Source organism: Camelina sativa, chromosome 7 (assembly GCF_030686135.1).
Source record: "Camelina sativa cultivar CO46 ecotype springtype chromosome 7, ASM3068613v1".
NCBI lineage: Eukaryota > Viridiplantae > Streptophyta > Magnoliopsida > Brassicales > Brassicaceae > Camelina > Camelina sativa.
The window spans coordinates 6715188-6732333 of NC_141886.1; the positions used below are offsets into that span (position 1 = coordinate 6715188).

General features: G+C 38.2%; 4 protein-coding genes and 2 pseudogenes across 10 annotated transcripts; 2 read left to right on the top strand and 4 right to left on the bottom strand.

Moving 5' to 3' along the window:
• Nucleotides 1–1364: 1364 nt before the first annotated feature.
• Nucleotides 1365–4130, top strand: LOC104700536 (sodium-dependent phosphate transport protein 1, chloroplastic). 2 transcript variants are annotated; one of them, XM_010416063.3, is made up of 9 exons: nucleotides 1365–1835; nucleotides 1959–2066; nucleotides 2211–2366; nucleotides 2443–2658; nucleotides 2743–2952; nucleotides 3038–3175; nucleotides 3275–3442; nucleotides 3535–3619; nucleotides 3732–4130. In XM_010416063.3, the coding sequence occupies exons 1-9, from the start codon at nucleotides 1485–1487 to the stop codon at nucleotides 3827–3829; spliced, it is 1530 nt and encodes a 509-aa protein (XP_010414365.1). In that variant the 5' UTR covers nucleotides 1365–1484; the 3' UTR covers nucleotides 3830–4130. The 2 variants fall into 2 exon arrangements, with proteins under 2 accessions (XP_010414365.1, XP_010414366.1); XM_010416064.3 differs by having other exon boundaries at nucleotides 1387–1835; nucleotides 1942–2066.
• Nucleotides 3997–4605, bottom strand: LOC147940957 (josephin-like protein pseudogene; annotated as a pseudogene). The gene has a single exon (XR_015561644.1). The product of XR_015561644.1 is annotated as a josephin-like protein pseudogene (transcript).
• Nucleotides 3997–6549, bottom strand: LOC104700535 (josephin-like protein). Of its 2 annotated transcripts, XR_015561643.1 has the most exons (4): nucleotides 6201–6428; nucleotides 5607–6084; nucleotides 5099–5135; nucleotides 3997–4598 (listed from the first exon to the last, which is right to left on the bottom strand). XR_015561643.1 is itself a non-coding variant. In XM_019227512.2 (2 exons), the coding sequence occupies exons 1-2, from the start codon at nucleotides 6309–6311 to the stop codon at nucleotides 5620–5622; spliced, it is 576 nt and encodes a 191-aa protein (XP_019083057.2). In that variant the 5' UTR covers nucleotides 6312–6549; the 3' UTR covers nucleotides 5487–5619. The 2 variants fall into 2 exon arrangements, 1 of the variants encoding a protein (XP_019083057.2); XM_019227512.2 differs by lacking the exons at nucleotides 3997–4598; nucleotides 5099–5135 and having other exon boundaries at nucleotides 5487–6084; nucleotides 6201–6549.
• A 684-nt stretch (nucleotides 6550–7233) lies between these two features.
• Nucleotides 7234–11105, bottom strand: LOC104700534 (phosphomethylpyrimidine synthase, chloroplastic). Of its 3 annotated transcripts, none has more exons than XR_015561641.1 (8): nucleotides 10961–11105; nucleotides 10534–10846; nucleotides 10034–10325; nucleotides 9815–9942; nucleotides 8900–9726; nucleotides 8127–8810; nucleotides 7874–7947; nucleotides 7234–7728 (listed from the first exon to the last, which is right to left on the bottom strand). XR_015561641.1 is itself a non-coding variant. In XM_010416062.3 (6 exons), the coding sequence occupies exons 2-5, from the start codon at nucleotides 10321–10323 to the stop codon at nucleotides 8130–8132; spliced, it is 1926 nt and encodes a 641-aa protein (XP_010414364.2). In that variant the 5' UTR covers nucleotides 10324–10325; nucleotides 10534–10916; the 3' UTR covers nucleotides 7766–7947; nucleotides 8127–8129. The 3 variants fall into 3 exon arrangements, 1 of the variants encoding a protein (XP_010414364.2); XR_015561642.1 differs by having other exon boundaries at nucleotides 7234–7708; nucleotides 10961–10984; XM_010416062.3 differs by lacking the exons at nucleotides 7234–7728; nucleotides 10961–11105 and having other exon boundaries at nucleotides 7766–7947; nucleotides 10534–10916.
• Nucleotides 11106–11703: 598 nt separating this feature from the next.
• On the top strand, nucleotides 11704–15256 carry LOC147940958 (uncharacterized). 2 transcript variants are annotated; one of them, XM_087457871.1, is made up of 7 exons: nucleotides 11704–11914; nucleotides 12011–13172; nucleotides 13334–13941; nucleotides 14028–14360; nucleotides 14455–14532; nucleotides 14640–14743; nucleotides 14888–15256. In XM_087457871.1, coding segments are annotated over exons 2-7 (2274 nt in total). In that variant the 5' UTR covers nucleotides 11704–11914; nucleotides 12011–12022; the 3' UTR covers nucleotides 14889–15256. The 2 variants fall into 2 exon arrangements, with proteins under 2 accessions (XP_087313997.1, XP_087313996.1); XM_087457870.1 differs by having other exon boundaries at nucleotides 11781–11914; nucleotides 12008–13172.
• A 210-nt stretch (nucleotides 15257–15466) lies between these two features.
• LOC147940959 (putative F-box/kelch-repeat protein At2g29780 pseudogene) lies at nucleotides 15467–16954 on the bottom strand (annotated as a pseudogene).
• Nucleotides 16955–17146: the final 192 nt, after the last annotated feature.

The following is a 17146-nucleotide window of genomic DNA, read 5'->3' on the forward strand; positions in this document are numbered from 1 at the left end:
TTTTGCGTTACTAACTAAAGTTCTTGACTCTTGAGAAGTGAATCTTGCCTTCTTTTTTAGTGAGTGGTATGGGTCCTGATAGTAGTAATATGATAACTAGACGGCTTCATATTGAATCGAATACCATAACTTAGGTTTTAGTTTACACATACAATGTTACGTATTGCCAAAACTAGATGATAATATCGTTATAAAACCAGTTACTTTGACGTTTGGTTTAGATTGTGGAAGACCTTATCACGACGAAATGTTTTAGATGTTTTGGTCAATGGATAGCGCATGCAAAAAAAGAAATAATTTAACGTTATAGAAATAATAATGACGAGTACTTAAAGAAGAGTAAAATAAATAAAAGTGGTACTGATCATAAAGCCAAAGCTAGAGAACATTTAATATGGTAGACAAGAAGGGACACCTTCGATGAGTAAATCTGCCGCACCACAATCTTCAATCATTCTCATCCTCTACTCTTGGTCTCGGACCTGCGTTGTAACTGTGATTTTGTAAGTTTATTTTTTTTTTCCTTTTCTTTTAATCTACATACAATTCTACTAATGTCTTTTAATACATTTAATTAAAGAACAAAAAAAATGGAAAAATATCAAAGATTGTCTTAAAGAACTACAATTTGTCACCAATTTATTTGACAAATTGGTGAATATCCGATGGGTTTGGTTTTAAAAAACTGATATTTTACATTTTGTTTTTTTTGTCAACATATTATTGATTGACTCAACTAAGCCACTTTTGAGAGTTTACATAAAAAAATGATCCAATATTAATATTAGTACTTGCTAATTTATTTGCTTTGACAACTATTTATTTTATACTTATTAGTTTTTTGTACATCAATGAAAATTGAAGTTTAGTTTGTTTACTTTTCATTCTATCGTTTTTGTACACTAACTAAATTAAGCCCGTTGGTGTTCTTCTTACTTATTTCAGCCAATATCCTTTCTGCCAGCTTAATCAATTGTCGGATTAAAAATAGTCTCCCGCATCTTTATGAACGCAATTAGTGGGTGTTTTGGGTTCCACTTCCACCTTTGGATCCTCCTGCCTTTATTCCACATAAAAGTAGATCACTGGTCTCATATCCTTAAATATTTTATTACGGATAAGAGAAATGATTTTTCGTTGATATTAATATCGCATTTCTTTTGTTTCCATAGGCCTACTTAAAAAATTCATAGGTGAAAATTAGTAATAAAAAAGTTAATCTCGCATTTTAAATTGGGCCTTTCATGGGCTTGGTTATGTTAACTTCAAATTCTTAGATTAGCTAGTTTAATGGACCTCAATAATTTTGTTAACCGTTACTTTCCCGTTAGATTATGACATCCTCATCCAGCCAATATCGAGCCGCCACATGTTGTCACGTCAGCCACGAGCTTTTGAAAAAAATCAGTTCCCCTCTCTTAGCACAAAGAAAACAAAAAAACAGAGAAGAAGAAGAAAAAAAAATATCTATTCTAATCTCAGCCATGAACGCGAGAGCTCTTCTTTGCTCTCCAAATCTTCACTCTCTCTACACTTCAAATCGTCCACCTGAAAAATCCGTTTCTTCTCGAGGCCTCAAACCAGCTCCAAAGTCGTTACGGGTATGGGTCTACCCGAGGAACAGGTCCGGTGTTTTCCGGGTATTAGTTCGGAGCTCCGACAAGAGAGAAAGCAGTAATTCGTATTACTTAGATGAAGAGAGAGTGAGTCAAAACGAAGTCGTTTCTGATTCTTCGACTAGCTCAATCGTCGTCCCATGGTGGGAAGAGTTTCCGAAGCGGTGGGTGATTGTGTTGCTCTGTTTCTCAGCTTTTCTTCTCTGCAATATGGACAGAGTAAGTTAGGAAACAAAACAAAAAGATTGAATTTTTATGGAAATTGAAGTGTTTTTGGACTTGGGATCTGCTTAATTAGGAAATTGGAGTTATCAATTTGGGACAGATGATGTTTTTCAACAGGTGAATATGAGCATAGCTATACTTCCTATGTCAGCTGAGTATGGTTGGAATCCAGCAACTGTTGGTTTGATTCAGTCTTCTTTCTTCTGGGGTTACCTTCTTACTCAGGTTAAGCTTTTTGATTTCTTTCCTTAATTAGGTGTTCCTTTGTCTTCATTGTATAGATTCTTTACTATGGTTGCATAAAGGATTTTCTTTTGAATCAAATAAGTGTGTATCTGAATCAATCAGTGTGTTTGTTGATATGATTAGATAGCTGGTGGGATATGGGCAGACACTGTAGGTGGGAAAAGGGTTCTTGGATTCGGTGTTATTTGGTGGTCAATCGCTACAATTCTCACTCCTGTAGCTGCTAAACTTGGTCTTCCTTACTTGCTCGTTGTTCGTGCTTTCATGGGAGTTGGAGAGGTATGATGTTTTAGATTTTAAGTCTCAGATTTGTGTATTTCGATGGAGAAGTAAATTTCATTTGGTGTGTCTATAGGGTGTTGCAATGCCTGCTATGAATAATATATTGTCGAAGTGGGTGCCTGTGCAAGAGAGAAGTAGATCTCTCGCGCTTGTTTACAGCGGAATGTATCTTGGATCCGTTACTGGTTTAGCCTTTTCGCCTTTCTTGATTCATCAGTTTGGATGGCCCTCTGTGTTTTACTCTTTTGGGTCTCTTGGAACTGTATGGCTGATTCTGTGGCTAACTAAGGTCAGGCTTCTCTACTGCTTTAACTATTTCTTGATCAAAATCTCATAGTCTCATACCATTCATGTGTGTTGTTACTTATTATAGGCAGAGAGTTCACCACTAGAAGATCCAACGTTGCTCCCTAAAGAAAGAAAGCTAATTGCAGACAATTGTGCCAGCAAAGAGCCAGTGAAGTCAATCCCTTGGAGGTTGATACTGTCGAAACCGCCGGTTTGGGCTCTCATCGGTTGCCACTTTTGTCACAACTGGGGAACATTTATTCTCTTAACCTGGATGCCAACTTATTACCATCAAGTCAGTTTTATTACTGTCTTTATTCAGCGAGCTTTGATGTTCTATATTTCTCTGGATATTAATCTCATGAACATTGTGAGTGCAGGTGCTGAAGTTCAACCTAATGGAATCAGGGCTTCTCTCAGTATTTCCATGGATGACTATGGCGATTTCTGCAAATGCTGGAGGATGGATCGCCGATACACTCGTCAGCCGAGGTTTCTCTGTCACCAATGTCCGCAAGGTACCTGCACTGCATATATCACCCTTCAGTCCATTTCAATGAATCTAGTTCAAGTAATTTATTCGATAATCATTTTATCCTTTTCTATGATGAATTCAGATAATGCAAACAATTGGGTTTCTTGGACCAGCGTTCTTCCTAACACAGCTGAAACACATAGATTCTCCAACAATGGCTGTTTTGTGCATGGCTTGTAGCCAGGGGACTGATGCGTTTTCACAGTCTGGTCTATACTCTAACCATCAAGATATTGCTCCAAGATACTCTGTAAGTGTAGTTACTTACTCCCAAGTCTTAACTAATTATGCTACTCTAAAGCAAATTGATAAGCACGTTGATGATGTTGTTTGTGTGATTAGGGAGTGTTACTTGGTTTGTCTAATACTGCTGGAGTACTTGCCGGTGTTCTTGGCACAGCTGCGACTGGTCACATCCTTCAACACGGTCAGGACTCTCAACACTTTTTGATTCTGACAATTCGTTGCTTAATCCTTTTAAACTCTAGTAAGTCTTTTTGTGTTCCTAATGAAATTAAAACTGACATGATATGCCTCAGGTTCTTGGGATGATGTTTTCACGATTTCGGTTGGTCTTTACCTTGTTGGGACTGTCGTTTGGAACTTATTTTCAACTGGAGAGAAGATAATCGATTGATCCATTAAAGAACAGTGATTTATCAGTGAAGAATTCAGCTCAAAGACCTCATCAGGTGCATCTTCACCTCATGCCAGTCTCCGATTATACATATCATTGCAGTCTTAGAGCTTGCCGGAACATACCTTTTTTGCCGGAAAATTATCCTGGAAAAATCTGCTCGTTGATTTAGGCCAAAGCATAATATGTAGATGAAAGCTATACGGTTAATTTTTTGTACAAAAAACGAAGCTCACACTGTCACGTTTCTCAAGATTACTTCAGATCTTTCTTCAGCTCTATATATATATTATTTCATACAGAATACACGCAGTTCTCTAATATGCTATTGCGTAGTGACCAAGAAAAGAGTTTTCTAAACTTAAAAGGCATAACAGAACTTAAGATTCACGGTCACTGGTAGAACTTGATCTTTTGAAGGAAGAAGAGGAGTTTATGAACTGTATGCAGTCTTCTATAGCCTCTGATCTTTGACTATCATTAACGACAGAGATGACCGAAGGCTGAGATATACCAGAAGAAGAAGCCTTCTTCAGAGGTGTAGATCTCTTCTTCTTCTTCGTCCTCATCACCACTTGTCGTAAGCCTTTAACGAAGATACAGCTGACATGTTTGACCAGTCTTGCTGCTGTGCATTCTGTTTTCCTCGGTAGCCTCATACCACAGCTTGTTGTGCAACCAGGATTCTTACCATATGGTCCCTTGACTGAGGATTGCTTACCGGGTGTTACTGGTCTAGTGTTTGCACTGAACCGTTTTGTTCCTGTAGCTGACATATCAAGAGAGAGAGTGAGAGCAGTTTGTGAGAACAAACCTGAGGAGAGTAAGGGATTATATATATATAGGGATTGATGCTCAAACGTTGCCTATAAGAGTTCAGGTAGAGACCAGAGAAGCCATGATTATTAATAATGTATCAATCAATAATGACATAATAACACTTAAAGCCATGATTACTGTAGTCATTTAAAACATACACAAAGAAAAATAGTAGGCAGGTTCAGTTTTCATACTTACTTTAGATACTTTTTGTCAAAAGAATTGTAATAACTAACAGATTTAAAGATATCTGAAACTCTTAACGCCGAAATTTAGAAAACAAAGCTAGCCAAAGCGCAAAAGAAAAAGACTTTGTTTAGTTTTTCTACATTTCCATTAGGGAAAGCAAGTAGAAGATGGTCCACAAAGGAATAAAACCATTTGTTTAAGCGAAAAAAGGTTCTTTCTTTGAAGCAACCTTTCGGTATTGTTCCTATTTGATGAACTTACCTTTATAAATTGCAGATACCTTACTTGAGACTTGAGGCTACCAAAAATTAAGAAAAGAAATAAGAACGAAGTCAATAGTGGGCACAAGCATATCAGCAAGCAGATTATCTAACCATACAATTTCATGACATTACATAAAACATTCAACCTTTGGAGAATGATTTCTTACATGTGACAACATTCCATTGAGATCGGAACACTAATCATGATAGATTGATTAGCTTGTTTATTAGATGCTTAACATAGATGGCAGACTTCAAAATTGCAAATGCGCCATAAGGAATACAAAAACTACTTCATCAAGTCTACTCATAGATTTAGTATACCAGTCCTACTCATAGACAGAAAGCAAAGATTTTGTATACTGACACATGAAGATCAAGATCACTAGTTCCAAAACTCATAAAAGGATCAAATTCAAACCAGAAGACATGTACTAGATACATTTCCACACTTGATGGGTATTCAATAACATACAGAGAGAAACGTAAGAAAAATTGAAACTCACGTTTGTTGATCTTTTAAGCATTGTTGTTCACTAGCAAAACCTCTGCACCTAAACTCAGATTTTGATCCAAGAACACTCTAACTTCATCTCCACCTTTAAACATCTGTGGCAAAACGAGATCACTATCCAAATTATACCAAACACCATTGATTCTTCTAACCACAACCCAATGCCTACTTCTCCAAAGTCCACCGTACCGCTTAACCGGAACATTCAACACAATACCCATCAAAGTATCTTCTGCATCATCAAGATCAATCGAAGAAGCTCCAATACGCTTATCATGCCAAACAACACTCTTGCCTTTGCCTTCGAGAGCTGTGATCATCACGTTCACGTCGTAGTTACCAGTGAGTGTGTTGTGGTGAGGCTTGAGGAGTAAAGAGAGAGGTGTCGTCCATGTTTCTTTGTTTGGATCATCCTCCACGAGCTTCTCTGCGATTGAGTTCAAGGTTTCTCGTGTGAATGCGTCTTTGTCCTGAATCACAAAACGAAAGCAATAAAGCAAACACTCTTTAATCATCCGTGTGATTTCGCAGGATTGAAAATTTTGAAATTGAAATTGAAATTGAAATAGAGAATTTGATCAATCACCTGAAATAGATTGTTGAGGGAGTGCAATAGGCAAAATTGTAATCGTTGTCGTTCGTGATAGATCTGAGATTCGGATTCCGCCATCTTTGGGAACCTTCCGGTGAAGAACATTTAGGGTTTAAGTCATCAATCGAGAGAAACGAAGCAAAGGGGTCGGGATGACTTGGAGCCTCAGATTGAAGACGACAGTAGTGTTGAATGAGTATCAAACTGTGTGACGTTTGAAATTCTAAACATAACATACATGCTGTTTTTTATTTATTAGTCACAAATCATAACGTCCAGGATTTCCTAAAAGAAACTGCGTGCCGTCTCTCTTCCTCTATTTGCATTTTCCAGTCATGTGGATTACTGATTTTACTGGTTTGGTTATATCAAAATACAAACTCCAACGCATGGATGATGTATGATCAAACATGAGGTTATTACATAATCACTGTCTGATCTGATCAGGTGAATGACAAAACAAACTAAAAATGGTGCCAAAAGAGGCTCACAAGCCCCCAACAATTACAGAAACAGGGTATCGATATATAAACATAACATCTCTGATGATTCATGTTCATGTACATGTTAGCAGAAACATTAATTATATAAAACACCCGAGGCTGTCAATACAGAAGCTAGTAGATGATAAACATTCAAACCAATTAAGACACAACGTAAGAGTTTCAGGCTCTTTGACTATTGTGTGATCTCATACAGCAGGAAACTACTACTACAGGCTGTGTAACATTTTTATCCTCTTGGCCCCAAAAGTTTTCTTTCACATTTGGTAAGTTTCGTTTATTTTATGTTTCTACTGCAATATAACAAAATCTTTTACGTAATTGATGTGAAAACGTTTTCATATTTGTGTTTATCAAAGCTGAACAATGAGAAACCAAAGAGCTAGGATCATTTTCATGTGTAGCTGATTGAGCTTATCTGTCCCTACATCTGCTTGTCCTGGTCGATGCCATACCACTCTCTACGCCTCTGCCATGGCTGGTATGTAATAAAATGAAAAAGGTGTATTTCTTTGCCCACTATGTTTCCTCAAAGTGATCATCCCAAATTTCATTGTCATGCAGATTTATGTAGATAAACGAGTATAGCTAGGTAGAAAACATGATCTTAAGTGCTAGAAATCAGATTTGTGTTGTGTAGCTGTAAACCAAATTAAAAGAGCAGACTGATTTTAGCTTATGTCCCAAGGGTGCAAAAGCTTTTTTACCAATCTGAATGAAGTTTTGGTTTAATCATTCTTCACTAATAGTGACGTAGTGCATCAGTTAGACTTTTTAATAGCTGTATGTCAATTTAGCTGAATCTCATAGCTCGTGAGAACCAACTGTGCGACACTGTCGACTGAGACTCAGGGGAGCGGCAACGGTAGAAGCTTCTTCACCTTTAGAAAGCTACAGAAAAGAAAAAAAAAACATGCACACTCCCTGCGCAGGCATTACCCTGTTCAGGTTCAAAGGGACTTTCTCAGCCTGGTCCCGGATAGCCCGCTCTTTCGCGGACTATCCTGGTTCAAGCACCCCTGGTGCTTTTTCATGTCAAATCACACTCAAAAAGTATTGAAAACATCAACTTAGGTTGTCTTTATTACTGACTCTGACTCGAAGGAACATACAGCAACATAGATAGTTCTAAAGATTAAAAGACACAGAGACTACATAGCTTACCGACAGTTTGTGCCTTTATATGGTATAGTCCAACAGGAAACTAAGACTTGAGTAAGCGAGGTCTTGTTTCAACCCTGAGGAAGCAGAAGAAAAAGAAATACGACAAGAAACATAGATGTAAGAACACATTTGACCATATGTAATAAGCTTATTCTTCAGAATTTTAGAGAAAAGGTTATGCACCTGAATGCTTTTAAACTAGCAAGCAGTAACTAACATGTTTGTTAAGTGAGAAAGGTCTACGCATACTGACCTTTTATTTCATAGCAGACTTGACGTAGCTCTCTGGCAAATAGATTTCTCCACCTACTTCACCGTGCTGTTCTCCACTGATGGTTTTCTTGGCGATGTTGAACTCTTCACTCATAGCATCCATTCCTTGTTTGATGGCTTCTTCAGCAGTGCCATAACCATTCTCCTCTGCATACTTACGGATGTCTTCCGTTATCTTCATGGAGCAGAATTTTGGTCCACACATGGAGCAAAAGTGTGCAACCTTGGCTCCATCAGCTGGAAGAGTTTCATCATGGTAAGACATAGCAGTCATGGGGTCCAACGACAGAGCAAACTGATCCATCCATCTGAACTCAAACCGGGCTTTGCTCAGCGCATCATCCCATGCCTGCGCATGTGGATGCTGTTTGGCTAGATCAGCTGCATGAGCAGCGATCTTGTATGCTATAACCCCGGCCTTCACGTCATCTCTGTTTGGTAACCCGAGGTGCTCTTTTGGTGTTACATAGCAAAGAAGAGCTGTTCCCAAGGCTCCGATATTGGCAGCACCAATGGCAGAGGTGATGTGATCATATCCAGGGGCGATATCAGTAGTCAAAGGACCAAGGGTGTAGAATGGTGCCTCGTTACACCATTCCAACTGCTTCTGCATATTCTCTGGAATCTTGTGCATTGGGACATGCCCTGGTCCTTCATTCATCACCTGAAATATAAATCAACCAATATTGAGAATATGTTGCAAATGCAAACTGGATGACTATAAATGAATTAGAAAAATAGTTTGTAGTATACCTGCACATCTTTCTCCCATGCTCGGCGAGTTAGTTCACCTTGAGTTAGGAGCTCTGCAAACTGAGCAGTGTCGTTAGCATCATAGATGGAGCCAGGTCTCAGACCATCACCAATTGAAAGAGCCACATCATACTGGTTACAGATGTCTAGAATGTCATCCCAGTGCTCATAAGCAAAGTTCTCCTTGTGGTAAGATAAACACCATTTAGCATGAATGGAACCTCCACGCGAAACGATCCCGGTCATACGCTTAGCAGTTAAGGGAATGTAACGCAGCAAAACTCCAGCATGGATTGTGAAATAATCCACACCTTGCTCAGCTTGTTCAATGAGCGTCTCCCTGAAGACTTCCCAGCTAAGATTCTCAGCAATTCCATCCACTTTCTCAAGCGCTTGATAAATAGGCACAGTCCCAACAGGCACAGCTGAGTTCCTCAAGATCCACTCGCGTGTCTCATGGATGTGACGGCCAGTAGAGAGATCCATGATTGTATCAGCTCCCCACATTGTTGCCCACTGAACCTTGTAGACTTCCTCTTCAATAGAGCTTGCAACAGCAGAGTTTCCGATATTAGCATTGACCTTGACCAAGAACTTCCTACCAACAATCATCGGTTCCAGCTCCAAATGCTTCTTGTTGGAAGGGATGATGGCTCTCCCTCTCGCAACTTCTGATCTAACAAACTCAGGGTCTAGCTTCTCCCTGGTAGCACAGTAGAGCATCTCCTCAGTTATGATCCCTTGTTTAGCGTAGTACATTTGAGTGTATCTTGGTGTTCCTAGCTTCTCTCGGCGATCAATCCACTCCTTCCTTAGCTTAGGAAGCCCTGTTGAACGTTTCATTATTTATTATTGATACTCACGGAGAAACCAAAAGAGAGATGAATGGGTAAAACACAAGGTCAAATCACATACCAATGTTTGGGTTAACATCTTGAGGACCACTAGTGTCATAATTATCAAAAGCTGGTTCACCACCAGACAAATGAACACGTCTAAAAGGAACTTTAAGCACATGACCAGATTCTTCATGAACAACTTCCCTGGGAAACAGATCAAAAAACCAAACCAGTGATTTCTCAACTCTTCCAAATTTTGAAAATGTGAATTGAGTGTGAAGAATAGATAACGAACCTTTGTTCTTTAGTGCTCTTAGGAAAACATTCTTGAAAAGATGGGATTGGTTGAAAATCAGGAGAAGAAGGATCGATGGTGTGCTTCCTCTGCTTAGCTCTCTCAGAGTTAGTCGTCGGTGGATCAAACGTGAGAGTGGCTCGTGTGGTTGTCTTGAATCGAGTAGTAGCAGCAGCAGGAACAACCACATCGAATCCAGGTAACAAGGAAGAGTTTGGAAGTTTAGGCCAAGCAGAGTGAGTCTTGTTGTTGCATACGACCGACATCAAAGTACTGTGTACTGAAGCCATAGCTGAAAGATATATACAATACAAAGGTTACTTACTACTGTTACTGGTATTAATACAACGTATACGCAGAACCCATAGATTTTAACCTAAAATATCGTAATCGAAGATCCGATTATTGCATGATTCTAAACGTTAAAATAACTCCATCATCAAAAACATCAAGAATAGTTAGACCACCATGCACATTCGTGAAGAAGAAGGAATACGAACCTGGAATAAGAGGGAAGCTTCGGGATCTGTTCTCTCTAGACGAAAGAGGGTTGGCTCGTGTTTGAACTGAATCGGCACACACTGAGTCAGTCTGTGGTACTCAGAGTGATGATATTTAGGTTATAAGAAAATGATTTGGGTCCTTTAAATTAAAAAAAAAAAAAAAAGGAACGAAGCTCCTGAACCGTCAGTGATATTGTCACGGCCCAATGCAGCCTAAAGCTTTGCTGACGTGTCTCCCTTCCCAGATACTTTGTCGTCCAGAAGGGATAAGATACGTGAGGAGGAGATCATCGTTTTATAAGTAAACCACCTTTTAAACCAATAAAAACCAAAATATCAATTCATGATCTAATTAACCACAAAAACAAAATGAAGACAATGTTTATTATAAATAAATAAATAAATGTCTCTATTGGATTCTTACTATGTGATAAATGTTGGCAATGACAATTGATAGACCATACATTTTGGTTTTTTAGTATCTGTTGTTCAATCACTCCAAAAGGTGAGAGCGACATTGATATTTTTTGCTGTGTCCATATCTATGTATTGATATATGCATTGTTCATATATTGAGAGATTTGATGATTCACATTTTTATGGACGTCAATATGTCCTTCATAATTAGTATCATATATATACAGTCGAAAGAACCATGAATTAAATGTTCAAACATCTTTAGAAAAACAAGAAAACTCTGAAATTAAGTATATAAAAAAATTATCTACCAAGAGAAACATTCTTCTTGAGCAGATATATAATCGTACAAGCAACAACCATTGACGCATTTATATTTGCATTTTTAAATTAACTAATATTTCTTTATTAATTATATATTCTCTTTGCTAAGAACATGGATTATGTGAGTTTGAAATTGTTGAACACCAAAAAAAAATGCAAGTTTGAAAAGGCAAAAAGCAACAACACTAAAACAAATTACTAATCTTCGCATACCGTTGTATCATTAGGGCACTAAAAATTAAAATTATACCAACTAACTGATCATATTTGGAATAAAATTTTCATTAATCGACCACAATTTTTAGAATCCAAAAACTAAGAAATCTGAGAAACAAATGCAAAGACTAAGAACTAAGGGGATCAACTTGAAATTTCAAGAAATTATCATATGATCAAAAAAATTCAAAAGTGTAAAAGGGAAAAAATAATGATATCTTTGACAAAACATGTAAGCAACTACGGTTTTTTTCTAACTTGTCTTCCCCGCACGATCCGATCCATACGTAAACAATTCATTCCCTCCCTGCCACACCACCACACCGACATGTATTTAAGAAAACAGAGAAAATTTTCTAAATCTGCAATTAATAAAACCCCCCTCCCAATACAACATTTTTGACTGGTTAGCATTTCAAAGGTAAGCTTGACCTCTCTTCTTCATCAATTTTTGAACTTTTCCTTCATTAGTTTTGATCATTCTTTTTGTTGTTGTTGTTGTTTGAATTACTAGAAGAAAGACAAAAAAATGGGAATTGATGGTAAAGATGTCTGCTTTATCATCTGGAAGATTTTAAAAATCTCAACGAATACAACTTTCAGATACGTGATGAGATACCCAGTTGTGTCTGGTGTTTCTACGTTTATGATCATCTTGTATATTTTTCTTCCTTGGGGTTTCTATCTCTTGCTCTGTTCTTTGATAGCTTATGTTTCGTATTATCCACGGAACCATGATCTGAGTTCAAAGATCGATGATCTATCGGAGGAGGGAGAGAGAACGGATCGTGGGTTGTCTTTTGTTTCTCAAGAGGGAAGAACGGAGAAGGCTGAGTTAAAGCACCAACGAAGTGTCCGACGTAATGCTCGTAGAAAAGTTGAAGAGGTTGGGAAAGATTGGGATTCGTCTCAAGCTAGTGAGGACGAGAGAGGAAAGGTTATTCTAACAACTCTATATGGGGAAGTTTTACCGGAGACGATCAGTACTCCTGATTTGGAGAAACTTAAGAGAGAGAGGACGTTGCTTGTTGGAGAAGAAAGCTCTTTTGACTCTGTTTTTGACAACAGTGAAGATGTTGTTGATCCATTGGAAAAAGTAACAAGTGTTGATGAAACTGAAGTAGAATGTTCATCAGAAGAGGAAGAGGAAGAAGAAGAAAGGAGTGAAGATAGAAACAAGGTCGACGTAGTAGCGTGGACAGAGGATGATCAGAAGAATCTGATGGATCTTGGGACATCTGAAATGGAACGAAACAAGAGGCTTGAGAATTTGATCACCAGGAGAAGATCAAGGAGATTTTTCTTACTTGCAGCTGAAGGAAGCTTAATGGATGATATGGAAGTTCCTCGGATTTGTATAGGTCGGAACTTTTATGGTTTCGGTAAAGAAAACTATGAAATCGATGGACTTCTCATGCCTGGCTCTGCACCTTCCGTTTTGTTACCAAGAAGAAACCCATTTGACCTTCCTTATGATCCACTCGAAGAGAAGCCGAACCTCACAGGAGATAGCTTTCAGCAAGAGTTTGCTGTGGCTACTAACTCGAAAGATATCTTCTTTTGTCGCCATGAGAGCTTTCATCACAGAGTTCAACCATCAACATTGCAAAAGGAATCTAAATTGGCGTCATCATGGAGAAATGAAGTTGATGGTGGTAGTAGGCTTAGGAAACAACAAGGTAATATATATAAGCTCAAATAAGTTGTAGTAAATGGTTAAATTTGAACTGAAACATAAGGATTAGCTCTGCTTTTGCAGAACTTACTTTGACCTTTTACTAGTTTTGTTTTTGCATTGATCAAGGTTATGATTAGGATTCTATATTTATTGTTGATATAGGTAGCAATGATCAACCACCTCTACTGAAAGAAAGAGAAAAAGGAAATGATATGGAGGCAGGAGAGGTTCGGATAGAGACAGATTCCATCAGAAACGATGACAGTGACTCGAACGCATCGCTGTCTCCGCGAGAAAGAGAGAAAGATTTCAATGTCTCGGACCAATCTGATGCTTCTGGAACTTTATGCAAACAAAATGAACGTGTTGGAAACTCTCTTGCGGGTTTAGTGCCTAGAAGCAGTGGTTCGAGTTCACTAGCAACCGCGAGGCAAAGATACATGGAGCATTTTGGTTACAACACAAAAAAATGTCATATGGTGACACATTCAGTTGACTCTGATCTTCAAGTTGAGGTTTCTGAACTCGGATCACCTCCAACTTCAGTTGATGGGAATGACTCTGATTATGAGAGATCTATGTTCGTTTATGAATCGGACTTTGGAAAGCAAATGAGTTTCAATGGTGAGGAATATGAAGTCTTACCTGTTGGGAAAGATGATCAAGATCTAAATGAAAAAACTTCTTTCGCTTCTCCAAAGAATGAAGAAGCAGGGGAAATGGAGTCCATGGTTCCTCAACATAATGAAGCTTCCTCCAAAAGACCAGAGGTAAGCTAATGTTTTTTTTTTTTTTTTTTTTTTTTCTCAAAAATGTTAAGACAATATTGAACAAAATCTTTGAAACTTTTTGTCAGGAGTTAAAGGAACTTCCTGAGAACTCAGCTGATGAGATAAAGATAAGTTATGACTCTGATGAACCTCAACCATCTGAGAGAATTGATCAAGAATCTGAAGAAACTCGTGAGAGAAATGATGGAGAAGAAATGCAACAAGTCATGGCGGAGGCTGAAGCTTCTTCTGATGTAACTCATCATGGAAACTCTGAAGAATCTGCTACTTCTCCAAGATCAGTGTTACCAGACATGTTACTTCTAGACCAAACTCATTCTGGGGATCTAGATCATACATCAATTGGTGAGCTGCAAAATATGGATCCACCTGCTGAATCTTCTCATAATCAAATAGATGTAAGTTTTTATATTTAGTAAAGCAAAATACAATTTCTGTATACATTAATACATGTACGTTGTTTGAGGCTTGGATTTGTTTTCTCGATCGCAGGAACATTCTGAACCAACTGAGGAAAAAGTAGAAACCATTTGTTCGGATGCCATGGGAACAATTCAAGAGAAGCAAGTGGTAAGCCATTATCCTTTTCCAAAGTTACAATGCTCTGTTTATACTTAATCAAAAGTGTATAATTCGTCTTGTGCTTAAACATTTTGAACATGAAATGAAAATATCAGGGATCTGAAGTAACATACAATGATGAGCCTATATATGCAGAAGAACACAGACAGTCCATTGATCCATTGGCTGTAGAACTTAAGAACAATCAAATGATGAAATGGTAAAGCTAAGACTAAGATGAAATCATTTTTTTTTTCTTTTGATATTCAAGTGAGACTTTTATAAGCTTTTTGGTTTTAACTTTTACAAGGAAGTGAGGAACACAATCTGATTCTCTTTGCTTTGTTCTCCACTTCTGATGCAGAGAATTCATATTTACGGATACTCAACAAAAGAATCAAGTCATTTTGGTGTATAATCAAACACCAAATAAGCGTACAAAAAAGCGGAAATGAATTATGAGATTTTTGTGTAGATAAGAACTTTATATGTTTGTGTAGTATCATGAAATGTATGTTCCATACAAAAGTATAGCTAGCGAGAGCGAGTGTATAGGTTTTTTTTGTGTGTGCTTTGCTTCCTTAGAGTTCACGGAAACTGAGTAGATCCTCTTAAACATTTTGTTTTCTTCGGCTATAGATTTTCATTGTGCCTTGTATAAAAAGGTGATTTTGTGTTTACTATATATATGAGTCAAAAGAAAGAGGGTATAAAATATATGTTAAGTTGGTTATTTTGTGTCAACTAAATCACTTTGATTTGCTTCATGATCTCTAAACCATAAATTCATATTTGCTCATATGGTACGTATAGCAGAATAAATTGCGTGAAATCTGATTGTGATTACTTACAGAAGAATGTTAGTGCAACTACACACACACAAAAAAAGAAACATACAACAGAGCTTAAGAAATCAACTCAAGGCTAATTCTGTAAAGGGTATTCACACTCTGCACAAAGATAACAGCTGCTGAACCACTTTTTGCTTCATATTTGCTCTCATATCAACAAGCTGGTAGCTAGAAACAGTAGATGTAATAAAAGATCCTTCACCTGCACGTTCATGAAAAGCCTAAATAAGACTTGAGGCTACAGAAATTTTCATATAATCATATCATCATCATCAATAGTCCATGCACATCAAAGATTAACATACCTTCAACTGCAAGAAACCGTCCCACAGATCATCAAAACATAAGAGAGCGAGAAAGATCAATGGAAGGCAAGTTCATGGATCTAAGCACATTCGATTTTTATACGACCGTCCCCTGAATCTCCCCTCCTTCAAGTCTTTGTAAGACGATCTCTATGCACCAAACATCTTTAAACACAAGGGGTTTGTAAGTATTGGCTGTATTGGCCAAAATCACCAACTTCCCACCAACATTGGCCATTTTACACTGATGATAACTGAGCCTAGGCAAACCAGATACACCACTCAGAGTCAGAGGTCTCCAAAACAACTCGTTCGGATCATATATACTATTACTTTTAGATCACTGGAGAAACGATAAGGATCAATACTACACAACAAATCCTCAACCACACAAGACGACGACTGGTGCCAACTTCTCTTCAATTCACTTCCGAACCCCCATGACTGCCATGTACCTTGTCTTGGTTCGTAAGCCAAACAACACTCAGGATCCAACATGTAAATCTTCTCTTGCATCACCACATATGACTGAAACCTTCCTCCTTCCATACTAGAATCCTTTACAAAAAGCGAGGTATCTTTACAATTGTCGACACTACTCCAAATCCGAGTATCTACATCGAACACCTCGATCCAATTATCATCTAGCTGCTCGCAACCTCCGATCACGTAAATCTTTCTGTCGATAACTCCAGCGGCTGCGGATCTGCGAGCCCTCTGCATTCCCGGGAGCGAGCTACACTTGTGAGATCTGCAATCGATTACTACTAACACGTTCGATGTTGTTTGAGCTGATTCATCCCATCCACCGATCACATACATCTCGTATCCGATTGTGACCACAGCAGATCTAGGCATCAGAGGAGGAAGTGAACTGACTTCGATCATTCTTGGAGCGTTACGATTGAGAATGAACCAGCTCCGCTTGCGCCTAACACGAGGGAATCGGATCGAAGCGTAAAGAACAGGTTCGGTGAGGCCGAGTTCCAAGCGCCTCTGGTAGAGTCTCGGCGAAGAGATGACGCGACGAAAGGCTCTGGAGAAGAGAGATAGCTTCGGGTAATGACATCTCTCGACGAGTAAGAGGATGCGTTCGGCGATATCTTCTGGGATGTGTCGAGTAACCTGAGAAAGATTCTGTACTTGTTCTTCTTCTTGAGGTTTCTCGTTTTGATTCTCTTCTTCTTCTTGCGGTTTCTTGTGGAGTTCTTCGGGTTTCTTGTTTGGATCGCCGCCGTTAGAACCGTCATCGGAAGTTTCAGAGATCAAAGCCATCGCCGCCGTGTGAAGTCTTCAGCAGCAACGAATTAACTGAAAGGGAGACTAGATTCGATTTTTCAAATAGGCTGTTACGTTGTGTATTTTTGTTTTTCTTTTCTTGCTAAGAATTTTGTTTTTGTATTTATAATGAAACCATATGAGTAAATAAATACTCATAAATAAATAAAAATATTATAAATAAAGTTT